The following is a 23,743-nucleotide window of genomic DNA, read 5'->3' as shown; positions in this document are numbered from 1 at the left end:
CCGGATGAACGCTGAGATCTCGAAAACTATGGGAGCTAGGCTATTGAGATTTGGCGTGCAGATTCCTGAGCTTCTTACGCAGCGCAAGTTTGTTTCCACAGAGTGCCACGCCCACTCTAACGCCCACAACCCGCCCAAAACTGTTGCTCCTACAGTTTTGATGCTAGAATACAAATTTTAATGTATTGTTCTCATCAATACCTATCAATTGACATACAAAAAAGTTTGCCACTCCCACTTTAACGCCCACAAACCGCGAAATTCTATGACGCCCACAATTTTCATGCTAGATAAAAAATTTTAACTGAAATGTATTGGTCTCGTCAATACCTATTGATTGATCCAAAAATTTGCCAAGCCCACTCTAACGCCCATAGCGCTTAAATCTGTCTACCGCCGGTAGGTGGCGCATTTTAATCTCGCTTTGCTGCTTGCATATCTCCATTTCCCTTTGCTCCTTTTAGCTGAGTAACGGGTATCTGATAGTTGAGGCACTCGACCAAAGCGTTCTTTCTTGTTTTTAGCATATAACCTCCTACTCTTGGATATAACATTCTTTCATTAGTTCTGAATTTCCGATTTAATTGTATAAAAATCGGACGACTATATCATAAAGCTGCCATAGGAACGATCGGAAAATTGGTGGGAAAATAATGTGAAACAAATTATAGCTTCGGTGTTTTTTAACATATAACCTCCTACGCTTGGAAATAGCATTTTTTAATTAGTTCTGAATTTCGAATTTAATTTTATCAAAATCGGACGACTATATCATATATCTACCATAGGAACGATCGGAAAATTTTTTGTATACCCTTGCAGTTATGTTTATTTAATTTAAAAATACAAAAAATCATATTCCCAAATATTATATATGTCAGACAACACCGAAGCTATAATTTGTTTCATATTATTTTCCCACCAATTTTCCGATCGTTCCTATGGCAGCTAAGAGACTAGTTTGCGTAGAATCCGACGGACAGACGAACAGAACTAGATCGACTCGTCTAGTCATGCTGATCAAGAAAATATATACTTCATGGGGTCGGAAACGTCTCCTTCACTGCGTTGCAAACTTCTGACTGAAATCAATATACCCTCTGCAAGGGTATAATAAGCTAAAAAAAATCGAGAAAAAATCTTATACTCGATGGTCTTGATTATTAGATACCCTTTACTCAGTTAAATAGAGTGCGAGACACTTACTAGCCTATAGCGCCTTTAGCGGCTGGGTGGCGAATTCTTGAAAGCAGCTGATTTGATGCATGTTGTGTGCCATCTCGAGTTCGCTAAATATTGATTTTTTTGGATATAACTCTATAATGAATGGTCCTATTTCAATTATTGATGGCCTGTAGATTGGTATTGATAATAAGAACCAACTTGCAGCGCCAGTTTGTTTCAGCAGGATGCTACGCCCACTCTAACGCCCAGAAAACGCCCATAACGCTAAAACACGTCTAGCACCCGCATTTTTAAATAACCCGAATAATTTTCGAAGCTGCGTACTGCAGTCGAAACCAAAACACTCACAAATAATATTTTATAAATTTAACTTCTGATACAGATTTTTGCATATATCTAACAAAACAGCGAAATTGTATCTCATTTGAAGATTAAAGATATCATAAAATGAAATTGTTAACACTTTATGTATTGTTTTTAAGCAAAGCAGTAATTTGATTGCGCATGCTTATTATATAAAAATACTTTATTTCTCTAAATAAGAATAGCCAACGATTGTTGTTTCAAGCTTTGCGGACTGCATAGCGTCGGGTATTGCTCGCTAATTTATAAAAACTCTCGCTTCTTAACCCCATTATCTGGTTATCGCAGCTACCGTAGACGGAGGCTTATTATTAAAGTTTCCCCTTCCGTTTCAGACTGAAAAACGATAATAATGGAGGAGCTTGGTGTCCCAAACACATGGTGTCTAACGCCCTCAAGGAGTATCTGCAGGTCGACTTGCTGCAGACGCACGTGATAACCGCGATCCGGACCCAGGGCCGCTTTGGCAAGGGTCAGGGCCAAGAGTACACCGAGGCATACGTCCTTGAGTACTGGCGCCCGGGATTCGATAAATGGCAGCGCTGGAAGAATATCCAGGGCAAAGAGGTAGGTGTCGCCCAACCAAGAAAACACCAAGTATCAGCTAACCCGATCCTCAATCCTCCGCAGATCCTGCCCGGCAACATCAACACTTACAGCGAGGTGGAGAACGCCCTGCAGCCAATCATTTTCGCCTCGAAGATCCGCATCTATCCATATGGCCAATACGACCGTACTGTCTGTCTGCGGATCGAGATCGTAGGCTGCCCATGGGACGGTAAGTCCAATCGGGAAACTTAAGCGAAGGCGATAAGAATCTGACATTAGCAAAGATGGTGCGAGAAGGGACCAAACAGAGTTTTCGATTCAGCGTTAATTAATCATTCCGCAGTAATTAGAGCAGAAAAAGCGGCTAAGGTACACTCAGAAAAAAAACATCCTGTTATGACCCACCACATTACCGTGAATTAGTAGGAAACTTCGGGCTTACGTTTAAAGTATTTCAAGTCTTTATTAATAAGTATTTGTATGTCCCATGGGTTGAGCATCCAATGTTTCCAACTTCCCCGAGCGCCGTTCTAAAAAGGCTAAAATACTTTCCAGCTACGGGACTTCTGTCGGTGAGTTGGCTGAATCTTTGAGAGCGGCAAACGTATACTGATCCAGATTTCGACGTACTAAAGACCGTATAATTGGATACCAGCTCTTTGTGCAGATTTCCATGTTTTTTAAAGTACTCATTGAATTTTTGATCGTGTCATGTAAGGCGCTGGCTTGGCGCGAAGAGCGATCTATAGGCTTTTAGTCAACCATTTTTGCTATGGCTGCGAATATTAGTATCATTCCGTTCTGGTATTTGGCTTTCAATCGCAACCATGTGTCGTCATAGCCACCCTGTGAGAAGTCTGGGTCTGTCAAAACGTTTCTCGCTTCACCACAAAGCGAGCTCTGTAGAATATGTGGTTTTTGACTGGCCGAATATGGTTTATTATGTACTAACTCTACAAAGACGTCATGAAACCGTGGCCAGTCTAGATACTCGCCATTGAATTCCGGAATGCTTATTGGCGGAAGTGCCAAGTTGAGCCTCATTGGCGCACCGTTTTCTCGAAGCAGGAAAAAGCTAATAATATTAATACACGTTTGCTCCGTTGCTCCGTAATTTGACTTCCCTCGTTGCCGTTTCACTCTCGAGTGCTTGCCGGTCGATCATTCCTCTCTTTCTCTCCCGATGCTGCGTCGCTGCCTTGATCCCGTTGGTTGCCTTTTACTGCCGGATCTCACACATCGTAAATTTATACTTCATTTAGTTATTTCATTAAAGTCAGCAAATATCTGGGAGGGGCAAAGACAGGTGGGTAAAGATGTTTGTTACATTCAAATTTACAGAGCATTCAGTGAATATCAAACAATGCAGTTCATTATATTGCGAACATAAAACGCGAAATGGATCATGTAACTCAAAATTAGTCTTACAAATTTCTAGGGCAATAGGTCGAAAGTGACGAGTTGACCTTACATGGATGGAGAGCTGTAATTGACCAAAATGGTAGCTTGAATTTACAATTCCAGTGATTAATTTGGGAAGGAACATAGCACTATGGCAGGTCCGACGATCCTTGAGGAAGGGCAGGTTCAGTAGACGCAGTCTAACCACGTAAGATGGTAGGTTACGATGAGTTTCCAAGTTTAAACGACGAAATGCAAACAAAAGGAACTGTTTCTGTACCGATTCGATAAGGTTCTGATACTTAGCATATTGAGTCGACCAAACAAGGATTGGACGAACCAAGAAAATGTATAGGCGTTTCGTAAAAAAGTTGGTCTGTAACGGAATTTATGCGCTCAAGATGACTCCACCCAATAAAATATCTTGTGAGGAAAAGATTTTTCGGATTAAAGGACATAAAGTTAAATTTAGAGTTATTTGAAAACAGCAAATTCTGAATGCACCAATTGTTCAAATCGGCTTGCTAAAGTGCATAGGAATAGAGATTCGTTAACCGAAAACAAAGTATTACGTCGTCAGCATACATCATAACTTGAGAGGAGATAACTACTTGAGGTAAGTCATTTGTGAAAATTACAAAAAAAAAATATCCTAGGTGGCTTTCTGCGGAACATCAGAGGTTACGTGGACAAGTTTAGAGATTGAGCTTTTCAAAGCTAATCTCTGAGTCCGGTTCAATAAGTATGTTAAAATCCACTTAGTCAACGTGATGAAGAGTCCTAATAGTGTAAGTTTTCAATAATAATTGATGGTTCACAGAATCGAAATCCTTACTGAAGTCTGTAAAAATGACATACATTTGATAATTATTCTTAAAGCGCTTCTGATGACTGAAGTAAATTCAAAAAGATTCGTAGACGTTGACCTTCGTTTTATAAAGCCATGCTGAGTCGGAAACATTACTAAACTGCATTGGTGCTGTTGCTGAGCGGTAATTAGCTGTTCGAAAAACATGGGAATTCGCTCAGTGTTACAATACCGCTGTAGTTTTTAATATCCGACTTGCTTCCTTATTTATGAAGTGGGATGATAAACGATTCCTTTCAAACTTCAGGGAAATAAGAGTTTAGAAGGGATATCTGAAAAAGTTTAGATAACGGTTTGCACGAAGTATCGGCAAATTTATTTTATAACACAGCTTGGTTCAAGATTAGGGCCTGCAGATAAAGATTAATTGCTTGAAGATTTAGAAAAACATCCTCCTAACTAAAAAGGGGCATGAAAATACAGTTGGAGTGAGGGAGAGGGTATCGGTAGGATGATGTGTTACCGTAACTAAAAGATGAGTACGTGGACTGGAAAATTTGGCAAATAAGATCGCAATATCGGAGTCACAAGAGGCGGATGTAGAATCAAGGTGATAACGGTTTAACTATTGTAGCCTTCAGAGTTATGGATTAAGAACTTAGAACGAGTGGTCAGCTTGAAGCCCGGTTCTCTTAAATTTTCTTAAACAGTGTGGACATGGAGTTTTTCAGGAAAGAGAGGGTACGTGAGAACAAAGGGCAGCTTACGAGACGCGTTTGCAAAGGGAAATGAGGGGACAAACATATCGAAAGCTGAATAGAGTGTAACGGTCCTGCTTTGGCTGAGGTAGTTCAGCGGGATCCATCAGTTCGTTCCAACATTTATTAATGTCAGAGAATCCAATACGGTCCCAGAGTATAACACGTACGAGACTTAGTACAATCAATATGTTTAGGTTTATTAGGTAAATTAAATACAGAGTAAACGCATTGACCGAAGGCAGGCTCTCAGGACGCGGTGGGGAACTTCGGTGTCAGCTTCTACGGGAATGGCGTTGGGAAACGAGTATGCCTGTGGGAGAAGAACGGTGTGGCCCAGTACGCGTAAGTCTCCATTTGGACTCTCCTATTATTAGTATCCTCTTAGCTTAGGTTTGAAACGACTTAGAGACCACTACATCTCTGCTAGGCAAGGAAACGGCTTAGACGCCGAGGATCGGTTCGGGAATCCGAACAGCGATCCAGACAGCGACCCTGCTCGCTAACGACCCGGTGATCGGCTCGGGAATCCGAACAGCGATACGGACAGCGACGACGGCCCTTTATTAACTTATGACTATATAAGGAACTTCATGACTATTTCACATTTTTGAGCTTATTAGTCGATTAAGCGTCGCTTGTAACCGGTTGTGTTTATCTTTTGCTCTGTGATTTTTGTCAATTTGTCATTAATATCTGTGATACTGGTGCCTTGCTTTGTGATTTAGTCCAATATAACCAGCCGTGATTGTGTTTTAAATCGTCTGTTTATGTTTAATTGTCTATTTTATTGTAGAAGTTTAAACATAACCTAACTCTGTTTTTAGCCTGTGCATTTTGTTATTTTAACTTCTGGACGCTGTGATGCATTTGTTTCAATAGTTTTTGTTGTGTTTTTCCATAACTTTCTTGTAATCTCTCTCCCGTTTCTTGTCGTCTAAACTGTTGTGTGTATATTTTGTTTTTGTTTCGCAAGCCACGCTCAGTCGACAGCCACTCTGTCGCGCTCTCTCGCAGTCTCTACGCGCTCTAATACATATGTGTTCTTGTGTGTCTACATTTTTATTGTTTGATACCAGTGTCAAATTAAGTGAGGTATTTATAATTCTATTGATTTTTTGGTTTTGTAAAAAACTTTTTTTTTATTAAATTAAAATACCTAAGAATGGTTTTTTTTTGTTCCAAAAAAGATAGTCAGTTTGGATCGTCACCTAATGACGTTTTTATTTACTGTCGTCTTTGCAACATAGTCATACATCCGAAATGTACTGGACTTGTTGGCAGAGTAAAAGACTATATTGATCTGGGTGTTGGTTTTTCGTGGACTTGTGCCTCATGCGTTGGAATAGACCGTGATTTGGATGGCTATGTTGCGCTGACCAATGATCGTTTTATAAAACTGTTTGATAAACTTATGAGCGTAGTTGCTGATTAAAAAAATGTCAGTAGGGTCACCTAAACAAAAAAAGACTTAATATGAAGCTACCTAAGCTTTATGCTGACTCCTCTGCCTTTTCTGAAGACATTCTGGCCTTTACTGAGACTTGGCTGAAACCGGAGATATCAGCCTCTGAATTTCTGTCCAAAAATTGTAATACGTATAGAACTGATCGCTCTCCTCGTAGGGGGGGAGGGGGGTGGGGTGCTGATTGCCGTTACCTTTACTTTAACATCTGTTCGTACCCAAAGGTACTCAACATGACCACACCCAACAAATCAAGCAGTAGCCAAGTTGGGAACAGTACCAGGCGCTCAGTAGCACCCACGGCATATGAGAATGGCTGATCAGCATATTATATGTCTCACTAATTCACCGTCTCACCGACTAAACGGCACACTGACCGGCCAATGCAGTCAGCACATTTTGCAGTGTCTGCCGGGCCAACTACACAAACTGCTACCATAATCAAAACTCCCTGACCTACCTACCTACTTTAGAATATAGCTCATTCACTAATCATTACACTAAACTTTCGTGTTCCAAGTAGTATATAAACATGTACCAAATGAAGAATAAATCAGTTATCAACACACCTCTTAACTCCGCGGTTCTACTTCCTACATCTGGGAATAGGGCTCGTAATACACTATCTCAACTAACAGCTAACCACGTTAGCTCACCCTCAGCGCAGCTCTAGCATCGCCTGTGGTCCGGCATCTTAGTAACCATCGTTACCATTGCCGCGACGCGATCGTCCTGCCATTAAAGCGTCCACGTGCCAGCGACAAGTGCTCATTACCCCCTTGTCCCGCGGTGTGACCCGGAAGTGTCTACTTCGGTTAGGCACAAACAACATCGGAGAGAATAAACTTTCTTAATCCCAATGACATAGAATTCGTTGGTGTTAAAGTTTCTTTGAAATCTTTTTCTATTTATGTAACTTGTTCTTATATTCCACGTGGATCAGACTTAACAATTTATGAGCAACATTTGTCTGCAATAAAAACTGTTCTATCTCATCTTTCTGAAAGGGATATTTTGATTGTTTTTGGGTGATTTAAATCTCCCTGCCATTTCTTGGTCCCATTCCACTGACTCACTTGTCTCTACCCCTTAATCTGACCATGACTTCGTTGACGGTCTGTTAGAATTATCATTACAGCAAGTTAGCTTTATACGTTATTCGCTAAACAGACAATTAGATCTTGCATTTGTTTAAGACCCGTCAGAAGTCACGGTATCTAGAATTGACCCACTAGTTGTGCCAGAAGACCGGTATCATCCCACATTAGAACTTACAATTTGTCTTCCCTGCGTTGATTCCCTCTCTCCTTTACTTTCTCCAACTAAAAGTAGATGCTTTCGTAAATGTGACTTTAGTAAACTCAACAACTTGATTTCACAATATAACTGGACAAAAATGTATAATTGCTTGGATATTGAAAGTGCTACGGAACTATTTTATAGTGTCATAAACTCTTTTTTCTGTGAATGTGTTCCTGATAGTTTTCCTCCTAAGTTAGACAGGCCTCCTTGCTTTACCAATGAGTTGCAAAGACTCAGAAACCTAAAAACAAACTTCTTCGGGTAGGCCATCCGACTTTTCAAGTTATGTGGTGGCTTGTACTAATTTTAATGTACTAACAGTCATTGCTATTCCATGTATTTAAACCGATGTAAATTTGAATTTTCAAAGGATCCGAGGCATTTTTATAACTTTGTCAATGCTAAGCGAAAGTCTTCAGCATTGCCATCATCTGTACGATTAAACTCTATTGAGCTATCTACGGATCCCGAAATTGCAGATTTATTTTCTGAATTATTCCAATCTACTTATAGTTCTGTTTCTTGGTCTAATTCTAGCTACCCTAATCACTTAAACGGGGCAAATTGTATTTTTATATAAAAGGGTATATAGGCTGGACTCTGTTTCACATGCTTCACCTACATACTGACCAACATATCTCAGAAAACAGCCAAACTTGGTTGACTTCGCAGTTTCGAAAATCATCCCACGTAATTTGATCAGCCATATTTCATTGTCAGACCTATCATCGGACCACTCGCCTAATCTTCAATCCCTCCAAAATTACATCAAACAGAACGAACTGGCTCAAACTTAAAAAGTTCGTAGGCCCGCGCGTTGATCTAAGCCCACGGCTGAACAACGTAGAAGACATAAACAGCTTCAACAACGCACTCGAGACCGTTTTGGTTTTAACGACTAGACTCTTAACACCTCAAATAAGATTCTCAAAGTACAACCGAAGATACACAAATTCACAAATCGAGAGGCTGGTCCAGGAAAAACGCCGATCACAAAGATCTTAAAGATAAAGTTAAAAGAAGCAATACGACTGTTCACCGAGGCGTTGCGACAAGAAGAGGAAAGATTCCAACGGCGCTATGTACAGCAACTATCTCCCACCAGCTCAAAGTACCCCCAGCTCAATAAGGACGACATCTGGTAATGGAGCCCGCAGTGACAAAGACAGAGCCGACACATTCGCTATCCATCTTCAGAATGTCTTCCAGCCAAATCCACAATCAGAGTATACTAGATTCGTCGGAAAGTATGTAACAGGTAGAGGAAGCGTTTCCGATCCCATAAAGTATATATAAGTTAAAAGTTTATATAGTATTTTATTTAAAAAAAAATACAAACTTTATTATTTGAGCTCAGATTTACAACTAACTTTTCTTATGTTAATAATTAATAATGTAACCTAGGTGCTGCTGCCGTTTCTGCCGCTGCTGCTGCTGCTGACGTTCTCTGCTATCGTCATTGACCATCGCTGCTGTTGTTGATGTGGTCGGTCCTAATTGGTTGCTGTCGCTGATATTGCTGCTGCCGCGGTGCAGTTGACTATTTCTTATTCTGATTGGTCAACTTAATTTGGCAATAATTGTTGTTGCCAAATGCACTCGGCGTTGGGTTCAATCACCCAGCGTTGAAGCTTTCCCACGATCGTAAGGTGGGAAGTGCAAGCTCAGCGCACGTGGCTGCTGAACTCAATTGGGGGCCTATTGGGCAACGTTCTGGCCAGTATAGGGTTACTGTTGGGAAATTCGTGCCTATGCTTTTCTCGTGCTTATAACCAATTTGTTTTTGTTTGGGATTTTGCGCGTGTGGCGATACTCTTACTTGAGCATTTAGCATTCTAGGTGTTAACTCCTCCCCCCTTAAACGCGACTGTCCTCGGTCGCAACGTAAAAGAGTACAGATCCGGAAGGGGATGGCTCTTCAGTTGTTTTCGCTGGAGCTGGCAAGCCTTCTGTTGGTTTGCGCCTTCGCATGAATCGTATGATCAGTCCTAGGGTAACTACAAATAGGATGATGTCGGATCCATAATTCAGGGAAGAATCTATAATTCCTTCGCTTCTGAGTTTCTCTAGTACTCTTGTGTTGTTTATGTTAAGTTCCTTGACCATTTGTAGTGACAGTACTTCATCTATTTTCGACTTTTCCGCTGTTAATTGAAAAAGTGGGGGTTCCGGTTCAACCGTGCTGGTTTCTTTTGACTTGTAGATGTTTTCTCCAATTGTTACTGTAGAGTTCCTGTATTGGATTATAAATGAGCCCTGTAGTTTTAAGAGTTTTTCGTCCAACGATACAAGTCCGCTAAAGTCGTTCAGCAGTAGAGTTCCTGGCAATATTTCCTCGACATCGGGAATGTGTTGATTGTTGACCCTTTTGCATACTGGTTCCTTAAGGTTGAGCAGAGCATTTACGCAAGTATCGTTACTTAAGTCTAGCAATTTTTCGGAATTACAAATAGTTTTATCGTTATGTGCCTCGCAAGGTTCTGTTATTGCGAATAGCTGTTTCTTACATTCTAGTAGATTTTCATATTTTAGATCGTTAATTATATGGGCTTCTTTTAGTGCTTTTACTTTTAATGTTCTGCAAGTATCTTTATTAATTGTTGGTAGGCTAATAATGTAAATGAGTTCGTGGCCGTTGGTGGCAAGTTTGACTTTAGCAAATTCTAAAAGTTCTTCTATGTCGAAAAATAAACTGTTTTCTTCTTTAAAAATGTTTTCTACAATGTTGGTTTCTTTTGCTGAGAAAATGAATGAATTCACTGTGTTAGATTTTGCCCAAGTTATTGCGTACAGAATGTTTGTAATTTCTTCTTTAATTAGTTGTATTTTGTATTTTAAAATATTGGCTTTTTGGTCTATTATTCCTTTCGAGCTTTGAGTAAATTTTATAATTGCATTTGTGGCATTACTGAGTTGATTTATTTTTTCGTTAATTAGCCGGTTTATTACTACTTGTCTGTTATTATTTTCTAGCTGTTCATTTATCTTATTTTCTACGACCTCATAATCATGGTGATCTGGTGATCCTGCCAGCCACTTCCATGCTGTCCCTATTGCTTCTATTGCTCTTTTTGGTCTTTTTTGTGTTTGCAATCTGCGTAAGTCGGATTTGATTTGTTTTAGTTCGTACGACAGATATGGTTGAAGCGGGTGAGATGAAGTAAGTGATTTAAATGATTCCTCTAAAGTTGTAAATGTCTCTTCGTAGCTGGTCAAGTTGAAAAGGTGGATGATTTTAAACGTTCCGTCTTGTTTGGCTGCTAGTCCGGTTTCAAGTGAAATGAGTTGGGAGTTTGAATAGTCGAGGACCGTGGTAATACCCAGGCATGTTGGTAAAAATAGTCTGAAAAATTATGTTTTAATATTATTTTTATGAATTATTTTTCCGCTTTGAGTTTTAATGGTGGTGTTTTTATTTTCTGCTACTTTTTCTTTTTTATACCTAGGTGTTAGTTTTGACCCTAATCTTTTGTCGATTTTAACGTGTACTATTTCGCCTGGCCTGAAATGTTTTGGTAGGTTCTTGTTTTTGTTGTGGTATTCTAAGTCATAAAGTTGTTTCTTTTGAATTTGTTGTATTATTTGCTCTCGTTGATTTCTTATATCTTCTGGTGTATTAGGGATTGTGTTTCTAAAAAAAATGTCTATGGGCTTTTCTTTTGTTACTGAATGTATTGATTTATTGTATTCCTGGACCGCCTGAAAAAGTAAATCTTCAAATACCATGCTCCCGTTGTCTTTTTTTAAGCACCTTAAAATTTCGGATAGTGTCGAATGGAACCTTTCTACTTGTCCATTACTTGTTGATGCGTATGGGGCAGTGGTGTGCACTGAGATTTTAAGTTGGTCTTCAAGCATAAATTTTATAGCTGCAGAACTTAAAGAACGTTCGTTATCCATTATTATCCATTTCGGCATACCGAAAGCTATAAGCATTTCTCTTAAGGGGTTTTTAAAATCCTCAGCTGCTCTTGACTGTAAAATTTTTACTTGAGCGTATTTGGAAAATTTGTCAATACCTGTTAATACGCTGTTTTTTTCTGTGATATAAATATCTACATGGACTATTTCTCCTGGATATTTGGGGATAGGTGTTGGTTGAATTTCGCCCTTTGGCGGATGCCTATCGTATTTAGATTCTTTACAGGTCTGGCAGGACTGAACTATTGCTTGAATTTTCTTTTGAGCTTGCGGGAAAAAATAATTCTTAAGTATTTGTATTTTATTTTCTTTCGCATCTCTATGCGCTCTCTTGTGTTCTAGAGATATTAATTCATTTTGTTGTAATTCGGACGTGACGTCGTCTACTTGTTTTCGCGTGAACATTACTTTATATGAACTGAAATATGTGGGATAAATATTTTGTATTTTTCCCATTACTTCTTCGGAAGTAAAAATTCCGTTTATAAATCTGGGATCTAGTCTGCATGTTAGGATTGCTATTATTTGTTCTTCTGTGTACTCTCTTCTTTTTACTATGTGTCTATGGTAGGTTGGGAATGGAATTTCAAAAGTATCTGAGTCCGTTTCGTCCATGAGTAGGAATAATTGATTTTTGAAAACATTAATGGGAGCTTCTACAGAAAATATAAGATTGTGAGATGAGCTTTCGTCGCTATGAATGGTTGCTGTGGAACTGAGTGAATTTATTTCGGCCGGGGCCCTAGAAAGTGCGTCAGCTACTACATTAGCTACTCCTGGTTTGTATTTAATTTCGTGATTATATTCGCCAATAAGGTCTCTCCATCGTTTTAGTTTCGCGTTATGGTTATTGACACTATTTGAAAAACTTAGGGGCTGGTGGTCTGTGTATATTACCACTTTCGAATATCCGTAAAGATAATGTCTTAGGCTTTGAAGTGCCCACACGATGGCTAACATTTCCCTTTCGTTTGTTGCGTAATTTTCTTCGGTTTTTGTGAGTGTACGTGAGATAAATGTTATTGGTCTATGGTTTTGTTCTAAGACTGCGCCTATCGCATAGCTTGACGCGTCGGTTGTAAGCTGAAATTCTTTTCCAAAATCTGGGTATGCTAGGGTGACGTCTTGGGAGATGAGTGTATTTTTTAATTTTTCGAAAGCATTAATTGCTTTCTTGTCTAAGTTAATAGCTGTCCTGTTTGATTTATTTTTTGATATGCGACCTTCTTCTCCTCTGAGGAGAATGGTTAGTGGTTTTGCAATTTTTGCATAATCTCTAATAAATCTTCTATAATACCCTGTCATGCCTAAGAAAGATCGTAGATCCTTTAACGTTTTCGGAATCGGAAATTTTTGGGGAGTTTAAGAATCGTGTGTTGTGTAATATTATTGTTGCCTCCCACAGAGCTAACTGAAAAGTTTTTCTCGTTTGGTTTTGGGTTTGGTACCAGTTGTGGTTGGATGTAATTCTGGTTTGAGCCTGTGTCTATTAAAAATTTTAAGATTTTTCCGTTCCCCGTCGTTACTTTAAAATAAGGTAGTGAGGAACGATTTATTCTAAAAAATAGAGCTCGGACATGTCAATGTATTCTTGTTGTTCTGTATCAGTTTGCCAAGTAAATTCTTCTTGAAGTTCGCCTATGTTATTATGTTCTGCCATTTCGTAATATTCCTGCTCTGCACTAGTTGTATCTTTTTGCGTTTCCTGTTGTGTAGTAGTTTCGGACTCGGTTTGAATATGAAATTGTCTTGGCATCTTGCTAGTGTTCTGAACATTAGAAGTGCTGAGAGGTCGTTTCCCAGAATAATCGTTGTTCGCCGGCTTATTCATATAGTTAATATGACGCGATCGAATTGATTGATCAACTTCCATAGGTATTTCTTTTGGGTGGGGTCGGGGGGGCGGTGTCGGGGAAATATAGGGTGTTAATTGTCTTGCTTGGCCTGAATTAGCTTGATTGTAATAATTAGGTTGGGTGGTTTGTGTGAAGGGGAATTTCCCGGTTGCGGCTACTACTTGCATCTGTTTAGGGTTGTGGTATAAATGGGGATGAAAATTTTGTTTCGCTCCTACCATTCGGAACGGTTGATGAGTTCTTGGTGGTAGTGTAGGCGGTTTTCCTGAGTAAATGTTTTTAGGTGTTTGATTGTTTCTAGTGGTCTGGTTCTCAAGCAAACTGCATAGGTGTAGTGCGTGCCCTAAGTCGTGCGGTTCTTTGATTGCTAACAGTTGAGCTAGGTTTCCGTTTAGGCCTCTAACAAAAGTGTCTAGAGCTTTTTCCCTGTACATAGTTGTTAAAGATTGTATGGTTTCTTGTGAAACGTCCATGTTACTAACTTGGTTCAGGATGAGGGATAGCTGTTGGTAGACTGTTTGGTAGAACTCGACTATAGTATTGTTTCCTTGAGCGAGGGCATAGAGCTGGTATTCTAAAGTTTTAAGGTCTCGTTTGTCGGCAAAATGCGATGTTACGCATTTCGAAATAGCTGTCCAGTCGAGTGGGGTGTTGTATGATTCTAGCACTGCGTCTGCCTGTCCAGTAATTTTATTGCGTATTGCTAAAATAATTCCGTAATATTTTGGTGAACCAATTCTCCCTTCATAGATTTTTAAAACTCGTGCTACCCTCTTTTTCCATGAGAAATATTCACTTTTGTTTCCTGAAAATTCCCTAAGCGATCGTACAATGTCCGGTATTTTGTCTAATTCACTAAGGTTGTGTGCTAGTTCTCGTTTAATTGTTTGGTCTGTATATTGCGAAAAATCATTATTAGGTTTAATTATTTCTTTCACCAAGCCACTTAATTTGGTTTCTAAGACACCTTTTATTATTTCTTCGATATCCCTCTCGGTCATAAGTCGCGCATGGGTAGTTGAGGAAGGGCCTGTAAGGTTTCCTAGTCTGTCTGCTAAATCTTGGTCGGGCATTTTAGTTATTTTTTTGTGATCACGATATTTGAACAGTAGGTTAAAAGGATGAATTTATATTTAAAAAAATTTTCTGATAGTTACTCAGAATTCGGAATGAAAATAGTTAATTATTTCGTGCTGTAAAAATTATAAGGTTTGATTTAGAGCTTAGAATTTAAGTGCTCTGTGTTTTCTTAATTCTTAATATAGATTTTTAATCCTTAAATATTTTTCTTTAAATTTGATAGGTAACGATTATTTGTAAAAAATTTTTGCGATCGATTTAATTTAATTTTAAAATTCTTTGATTCTTTGTTTATCAATTTAATTATTCGTTAGTTATTATACTTTTCCCTTTCATGGAATTTGTTTGTCGCTTGACAATTATTGTTTCCTTTTTTTGTTTGGAATATTTGCTTAATTTTATGCTTACAGAATAATCATATCTCGGTGTGCTCTCGTGCCGGTAATCTTGGTGTTTTTCCTTTTTGTCCCACGTTGCAGCGATTTCTCCAGAATGCGGGTCTACTTGGGCACCTCCTTTACACCTTTGTTTGCACGTTCCCTCCGAACGGATACTAAAGGGAATCACAGCGATAAAGTTTGGCCTGATATGTCCACCAGGTACAAGTCCTTTTTGCAGGAGTGTCACTTTGTAGCGTTTTCTGGAACAGCACTTTAATTGTGGCACTTCCGGGCTTCGGTGGTCGGTTTTTTTCGTACGGATTAGGCAGGATAATTTTACCGCACTGGCAGGATGTTTTTACTGCTCGTCGCGAAGCGCGGAACTTGTATCTTTCGCGAACTTTTATATCAGGTCCCTGTTCGGGCGCCAGTTAAAAGTTTAGATAGTATTTTATTTAAAAAAAAATACAAACTTTATTATTTGAGCTCAGATTTACAACTAACTTTTCTTATGTTAATAATTAATAATGTAACCTAGGTGCTGCTGCCGTTTCTGCCGCTGCTGCTGCTGCTGACGTTCTCTGCTATCGTCATTGACCATCGCTGCTGTTGTTGATGTGGTCGGTCCTAATTGGTTGCTGTCGCTGATATTGCTGCTGCCGCGGTGCAGTTGACTATTTCTTATTCTGATTGGTCAACTTAATTTGGCAATAATTGTTGTTGCCAAATGCACTCGGCGTTGGGTTCAATCACCCAGCGTTGAAGCTTTCCCACGATCGTAAGGTGGGAAGTGCAAGCTCAGCGCACGTGGCTGCTGAACTCAATTGGGGGCCTATTGGGCAACGTTCTGGCCAGTATAGGGTTACTGTTGGGAAATTGGTGCCTATGCTTTTCTCGTGCTTATAACCAATTTGTTTTTGTTTGGGATTTTGCGCGTGTGGCGATACTCTTACTTGAGCATTTAGCATTCTAGGTGTTAACTTATATTTTTGATCAGGATCACTAGCCGAGTCGATCTAGCCATGTCCGTCTGTCCGGATGAACGCTGAGATCTCGGAAACTATACAAGCTACAATACAAGAATTAGGCATGCAGATTCTTGAGATTTCTGCGCAGCGCAAGTTTGATTCAGCAGAGTGCCACGCCCACTCTAACGCCCACAAACCGCCCAAAGCTGTGGCTCCTACAGTTTTAATGCTAGAATAAAAATTTTAACTGAAATGTATTGTTCTCATCAATACTTATCGATTGACCCAAAAAAAGTTGGCCAAGCCCCCTTTAACGCCCACAAACAGCCCAAGCCTGTGACGCCCACAATTTTCATGCTAGATAAAAAATTTTAACTGAAATGTATTGGTCTCGTCAAAACCTATAGATTGGTTAAAAAAAAAATTGCCACGCCCACACTAACGCCCATAACGCTTAAATCTGTCTACCGCCGGTAGGTGGCGCATTTTAATCTCGCTTTGCTGCTGGCATATCTCCATTTCTCTTTGGACCCTTTAGCTGAGTAACGGGTATCTGATAGTGGGCGTCACAGGTTTTGGCGATTTGTGGGCGTTAAAGTAAGAGTGGCAAGCTTTTTTTTAAGTCAATCGATAGGTATTGATGAGAACAACACATTATAGTTAAAATTTGTATTCTATCATCAAAACTGTAGGAGCCACAGTTTTGTACGGTTTGTGGGCGTTACAGTGGGTGTGGCACGCAGCTGCGTAAGAAGCTCAGGAATCTGCACGCCAAATCTTAATAGCCTAGCTCTTATAATTTCCGAGATCTCAGCGTTCATCCGGACAGACAGACAGACGGACAGACGGACATGTCTACATCGACCCGGCTAGTGATCCTGATCTAGAATATATATACTTTATGGAAACGCTTCCTTATGCCTGTTACATACTTTCCGACGAATCTAGTATACCCTTTTACTCTACGAGTAACGGGTATAACTATCTTAAATGCAACGTTGTGACTTTTTATAGGGGTACGCCAACGTTCATGAGTTACTCTCTTCAGAACATGTCCCTGGACCGATTATACTCAGTAAACGATTTAGGTGTTCTCCTGGATCCTAAACTTAAATTTGACTCCCACATAACCTTTACTCTAAATAAAGCTATGAGTGTTCTTGGGTTTATAAAGCGTTGGTCTAAAGAATTTGATGATCTATACACTACCAAATTATTATTTACCTCCCTTGTCCGTCCTAATTCAGAATACTGTTTTTCCGTTTGGAGTTCTCAGTATCAAGTGCACATTGACCGTAAAGAGTCCGTACAGAAACAATTTCTTCTTTTTGCCATACGTAGTTTGAACTTGGATCAAAACGTCAGGTTGCCTTACTCGAGTAGACTGCTATTAATTAAATAGCATTGTCTAGTAAACCGTAGAACTAAGCTTGGTACTATTTTTATGAATAATCTTATCAGAAGCGATATTGATTCTGTAGATTTGGTAAGCCGCCTAACTTTCAATGTTCCTGTTAGACTAATGCGAAACTACTATCCTATCAACTTGCCACGATGTTCATCTAATTTTAGTTAGCACGAGCCCTTTCGCATTCTTTCTAATAATTATAACAACCTATATCATTTAATATGTTCCTTAACTTCTATCCCTGTATTAAAAACTAAAATCTTAGCTTATTTGCTTTAGTCTTGTTGATCTATGTTTTGTCCTGTCTTTATTTTATCGATGTACTCCACTTCCTTTTGTTGCCGCCCTTACTACCGGTGGCCTGATTTTGGTCGGTGCCATCCGCACTCTGCTACCATCACTCGCTGGTTGGGCTGGTATTAATTTTGCCGTCTTCCTGGCCCTCGCTAGCTCCTCTCTTCTGTATCGAAACCTCTCTTTCGATTGTCGGAATTTGTCCATGTTGTTTCCTAGAATGTCGCTCGACTATAATGTTTTAAGTAAATGTACGCGCGTTTTGTTTTTTTTTGTTTTTCGGATCTTTTATAATTACTATTACTGGCGAGAGGTAACTGTGCACTCTTCACGGACCGACGTATTTTGGTGCGAGTTTCGCTACAAATTTTTCCGCTGCGTTGGATATACAGTGTGTTTTGCACCAAACTATCGGCACACTCTTGGTTTCCATTCCCTTTTCCGCAAATCATAATGGTGTTTCTGTGCTTTGGCTGCTTCTTCCATATTTTCCACCGCATCTGTTCTGATCCTTTTCAGTCCTTTTTATCTTTTCGTGACTGTTTCTACTGCCATTTCTGAACCTTGGATGACTTCGTCGAATAGCGCCTTAGGCAGCCGGAGTTCTCTTCTGATAATAATTGTCCCGGACTATACGCCGTTGATTCGGACGTGCTGGTGTTATATGCGAGGATCAGTTCTGGCAGGTTTTCGTCCCAATTGGTTTGTTCTTCCCCTGTCGTTTGCGCCATCATGGGTTTTATCGTTCTGTTTGTGCGTTTTGTTGGGTTCTGCTGTGGCGTATATGGTGCCGTAAATTGCTGTCGTACCCCCACTGCTCCATGGCGTCTTTGCTGCCCCTACTCTGGCTATTATTCACTCTCGGAATACTTTTAATACATATTTTCTCCCATGGTGCTTCGGCGATCCTTGTCAGTATTTTTCCCCCGAACTCTTGTAGTGACTTATATCTTATATCGTTGGCGGTTCTCGCATGCCACCACGAATTTCTTGATGTCATTTCGCATTTTAGGACAAAAGTATCGTTGCCGGATCTTCATCGTGGTCTTGAATACACCTAGGTGGCCTGAGGTTGGTCGAGTGTGGCTTTCCTGCAGAACTGCCTGGATTTCGTTCTCGGAGATACAACGTTTCCATGGTTGCAAGTCTCTTTCTTTGTTGCTTCCCTTGTATAGTCATTCCCCATCTGTGCTGTGCTCCTTGGTTTGTGGGTCCTTTCGCACTTTGTATTTTTTCCATATACACTCATTCCGACTGATTGCTGTTTTCATTGCCACTGTCGGTGCTCGCGACAAAGCCTCAGCTACCGCGTTCAGTTTTCCTTTCACATACCTCACTTCAAATTGGAACGGTTGCAGTCCTAGCGCCCATCTCGCTACCCTTCGTATTAAGTTAAGCCATTTTAATGCTAGGTGGTCTGTTACTACTACAAAGTGATAGCTCTCCAACTACAATTGGTTTTCATTTACACTCCAATAAGTTGCCAGGCATTCTTGTTCTACCGTACTGTAGTTTTGTTCCTCCTTGCTCAGTTTCCTGCTTGCGTACGATATAACATGTTCTCATTCCTCGACTTCTTGGATTAGTACTGCCCTTATTCCTAATTCGCTTGCATCTGTGTGCAGTTTGAACTGTTTGGTGAAGTCTGGACACCGGTGCTACCGGTGCTTACTGTTTTTTGTTGTGTTTACTGTTTTTTATTTGTTCAAATACTGAATACTTCTTTCAGCTTTTGCAAGTGTTCTCTCTTGTTTCTGCCAATGACCACAATGTCGTACAGGTACGCGAAGGCGTATGGCCCCATTTCTGGTCCTATGACTGTATCTAGGGCTCTCTGAAATGTTGCTGGTGCTGTCGTGCGTGCCAATGGCGTCACTTTTCACTGGAACAACCTTAGACCGGTACTGTGAACGCTGTGTATTGTCGGCTGTATCCGCACTTTAGATCTAGTGTGCTGATATACTTTGCCTCTCTTAGCTGATTCAAGATAAAGTGCCTTCTTGGTACGGGGTACACGTCTTTTTCCGATCTTTCATTTAGTAGCCGATAGTCCGCACTTTAGATCTAGTGTGCTGATATACTTTGCCTTTCTTAGCTGATTCAAGATAAAGTCCATTCCTGGTACTGGATACGCGTCTTTTTCCGATCTTTCATTTAGTAGCCGAAAGTCCACACACCATTTATTCTTTTTATACCCGTTACTCGTAGAGTAAAAGAGTATACTAGATTCGTCGGAAAGTATGTAACAGGCAGAAGGAAGCGTTTCCGACCCCATAAAGTATATATATTCTTGATCTGGATCACTGCCGAGTCGATCTAGCCATGTCCGTCTGTCCGGATTAACGCTGAGATCTCGGAAACTATAAGAGCTAGGCTGTTGAGATTTGGCAGCGCAAGTTTGTTTCAGCAGAGTGCCACACCCACTCTAACGCCCACAAACCGCCCAAAACTGGGGCTCCTGCAGTTTTGATGGTAGAATAAAAATTTTAACTGAAATGTACTGTTCTTGTCAATACCTATCGATTGACCCAAAAAAGTTTGCCACGCCCACTCTAACGCCCACAAACCGCCCAAACCTGTGACGCCCACAATTTTCATACTATATACAAAATTTTAACTGAAATGTAATTTTCTCGTCAATACCTATCGATTGATCCAAAAAAAATTTGCCGCGACCGGTCTAACGCCCATAACGCTTTAATCTGTCTACCGCCGGTAGGTGGCGCATTTTAATCTCTCTTTGCTGCTTGCATATCTCCATTTCCCTTCGGTCCCTTTAGCTGAGTAACGAGTATCTGATAGTCGAGGTACTCGACTATAGCGTTCTTCCTTGTTTCTTACTAGTACCACTGGTGCGCTGTATGGACTATGCTATGGTGTTACTAGTCGCAATGCCAGTAGTTAATCTACTTGTTTATTAACTATTGCCGGTTGCTTCGGGTTCCATGGATAGTATCTCTGTTTTATTGGTTTATCATCCAACATATAAATTTTATGTGTCGTAACGTAACTGTTTCCCTTCACCCCCTCGAATACTTGACTTTGGGTCTCCAGGATTCTTCGAATTTCCTCCTCAATTGGTTCCTTCTCTTCCGTAGTCTGCTCCCTTTCCTTTTCCTGGGGTGTCTCTTCTGGTTCCGTGATGGTCAATTCCAGGTTGCCGCATTTGAGTCTTGTCTGCGCTCCAGGTCCAAGGTCCATTCCTAGTAGCATTTCTCCTGTGGCCTGGCTTAGAATTAGAAAATTCAACTCGAATATTTCCCCTGCGAAACATATCATGGCTGTGAACTCTTCCTGCGCCTTCTGTTTTGCCCCATTCGCCATCGTTATCTCCGTTCGTGCTTTCCTCAATATTCCTTGTTCCCTCAGCTCGTGATTCCTTCGTTTGCTTATCACGCTTCATGATGCTCCCGTGTCCACTACTCCTCTTGCCTTTCTTCCTCCAACTCGTACTTCGACCAATATCTGGAACCCGTCGCAACTTAGTTGTCCTTATTTTGCTGGCATTTGTCTCTGGTCCTGAGCCACCGGCGTTACCTGCTCAGGTCTTCAGTGTTTCCCGTTCCGGATCTACAGCAGTCTTTTGTCTTCGTTCCGTTTTCCCTACACACCCAACATAAGAGCCTCGGTGGGATACAGCATGTTCTTGCCGTATGCCCTGTTCCCCCGCATCTCATGAATATCTCTGCACTGAGCCTGTGGTTTTCGCTTTTCTTTCCGTTGCTTCGATCTCCTCCACCTCCTCGGCCAATTTTAGGAATTCCGCCAGTGTATTGAAACCTGATCGACTGGTGCAATTCATATATATGTCAAAAATAGGGCAGTACGGTTGGCAACGTCAAGGGAGAAAGACATGTGCCGCACGCTCACAAGCTAACAAGATTTCTTTATAATTTGTGTTCTTTATATATTTCATTAAATTTTTGTCAATAAATACTTTATAACCATCCTGATCGAGCGCAGAGGTATTTTTGACAATTCAGAAGTGGGATACGAGCTCCAAACAGCAATAAAATGATATAAAACGCTGCATTTTATTCACGAAGATAGGAGAATGAAGGATTGGAAAATTTGAAAAAACGGCAACGCCACAATGGGCTAAGCAACACGGTCAAAAGTAAGGCGGTAAAACGGCAGAACGGCAATACGGCCACTTTTTAAGAAGCATCTAGAGGGAAAAAGCGGTGAAAAAGCACCAAGACTGAAAAAAAACTTGAGAAGGAGCCACGTTAAACTAGGTCAACTAAGGGTTGCCGATCTGGATATTATTTTATGCACGAACAATATTCCAGTCGTCGGAAACAAACAGGCTAAAATCGACGAACTCACACGGATCTTGGACTGTGATGAAATTGAACGCAATGACTACGATTTCGATGCAAATACCGCTGTAGCAGTTGATGATCAGCTTATCCCAAACGGTTCAGGCCTTAAGTGTTCAACAAGAAAATGCGACTTCGGAGCAAGCTAACGTAGGGAGCACCTCAGGTCCACCGGCTGCTTTGGAACAACAACTTCAGGCAAACACGTTAGGCATACCACCACTAGGCCAAGAACAACCTAATCAAAGGATCAGAGAAAGCCCCGAACGCACTGCTTACACCAACACCATCATCAAGGATGTGATCGGTGTGTTGCCCGAGTATGATCCAGTTAGGGGCAACATCACTTCACAACAGTTTATAAGCAAAACCGAGCAGTTGCAACGCGTTTATGAATGGAATGATGGGACAGTATTGATTGCCATACAGCATAAAATGAGAGGTGTCGCTAAGGAATGGTTAGATGCACAGACTGTATTCCAATCTTGGGAACAGTTTAAGACCGCCCTTTTACAAGATTTTCCAAATTTTCCAAAAACAGCTGATTTTCACAGGGAACTGATGCGACTTAAAAGAAAACCCAACGAATCGTTCAGCGAATACTTCTACATCATGATGGCAATTGGAAGACGACATTATGTAGATGAGCCATCTATCAATTCTTATAGTATTAACGGATAGAACCAAAGCGACTGCAAGAAGGCTTTGTTAGCTATAAATCTTCAGACGTGTTCAGAACTATTTAGGTCTCTGGACAATATGAAAACAGTGCAAACACTGCAGCAACAAAGTGCTTCTTATCAGTCTGTTTACACGAAAGGCCAAGATGTCGCAGGTGGTGAGGCTAAACCCAAAGGACCAAAATTTTTTTAGTTGTAACCAAATGGGTCCCATAGCTGCCAAGTGTCCAGATCCGCAGAAAAAACCACGCTATTCAATCTGTTCAAAGGTTGGGCATAAAGCTAAGGATTGCAGGGTAAAAGTATCATCAGTTGCACAAGTAGACGCAATAAAATACCAAAGAGTACCCACCCATAATAAAGACTATTGAGGTTGGAGGAAAAGAGTTTTCAGCATTCGTCAATACTGGCAGCGATCATACACTTATTAGAGAGTCGGCTGTTCCAAGCGGATCAATTCGAAAGAAATCGGTAAAACGTCTACAAGGATTTGGTGGATCAATAGTGGAGACTAAGGAATGTATATTTACCTCGGTGAAAACAAAACGGAGCGAAATTTATATACGCGTTCACATTGTACCCGATGACATTCTTCCTTACGACGTTTTCATGGGCAGAGACTTACTCTGCAGTAAGGTCTACGAGCAGATTGGAAATTCAGACTCTATAATGCAAGCAGAGGAATCAGCAATGAACTTTAGTATAAGCGCTGACGTCAGTAGCTCCCAGCGTAATGAGGTGAGCTATATGTTGCATAGATATACAGATTGCTTTGCCGAAGACCTTTCCCATATTGGCAGATGCAACACCACTGTAATGGACATCGAGGTGACAACGGCAACACCGATTTTGGGTCGTTGATACCAAGCTGCATTTTCTAAAAGGGATGCACTCCGATCTCAGTTAGCTCTCCTACTCAAGCACAACATCATCAGTAAGAGCACCTCACCATATGTATCATCGGCGATATTAGTTCCCAAAGCAAACGGAGAAAGTCGACCGC

The 23,743-nt window shown here is 40.6% G+C and overlaps 1 protein-coding gene across 4 annotated transcripts in view; it reads left to right on the top strand.

The window, feature by feature from the left end:
• Positions 1 to 23,743, top strand: part of smal (smoke alarm) — a 236,821-nt gene that overhangs the window by 99,835 nt on the left and 113,243 nt on the right. For all 4 annotated transcript variants that reach the window (XM_065867303.2, XM_036822587.3, XM_036822589.3 and 1 more), the window contains exons 4-5: positions 1,884 to 2,115; positions 2,179 to 2,326. In XM_065867303.2, the coding sequence (XP_065723375.2) occupies positions 1,884 to 2,115; positions 2,179 to 2,326 (380 nt within the window). The remainder of the gene's footprint in view (positions 1 to 1,883; positions 2,116 to 2,178; positions 2,327 to 23,743) is intronic.

The sequence above is a fragment of the Drosophila suzukii genome, unplaced genomic scaffold (genome assembly GCF_043229965.1).
Source record: "Drosophila suzukii unplaced genomic scaffold, CBGP_Dsuzu_IsoJpt1.0 scf_15, whole genome shotgun sequence".
Lineage (NCBI taxonomy): Eukaryota > Metazoa > Arthropoda > Insecta > Diptera > Drosophilidae > Drosophila > Drosophila suzukii.
This window is presented reverse-complemented; position numbering and strand designations above follow the sequence as displayed.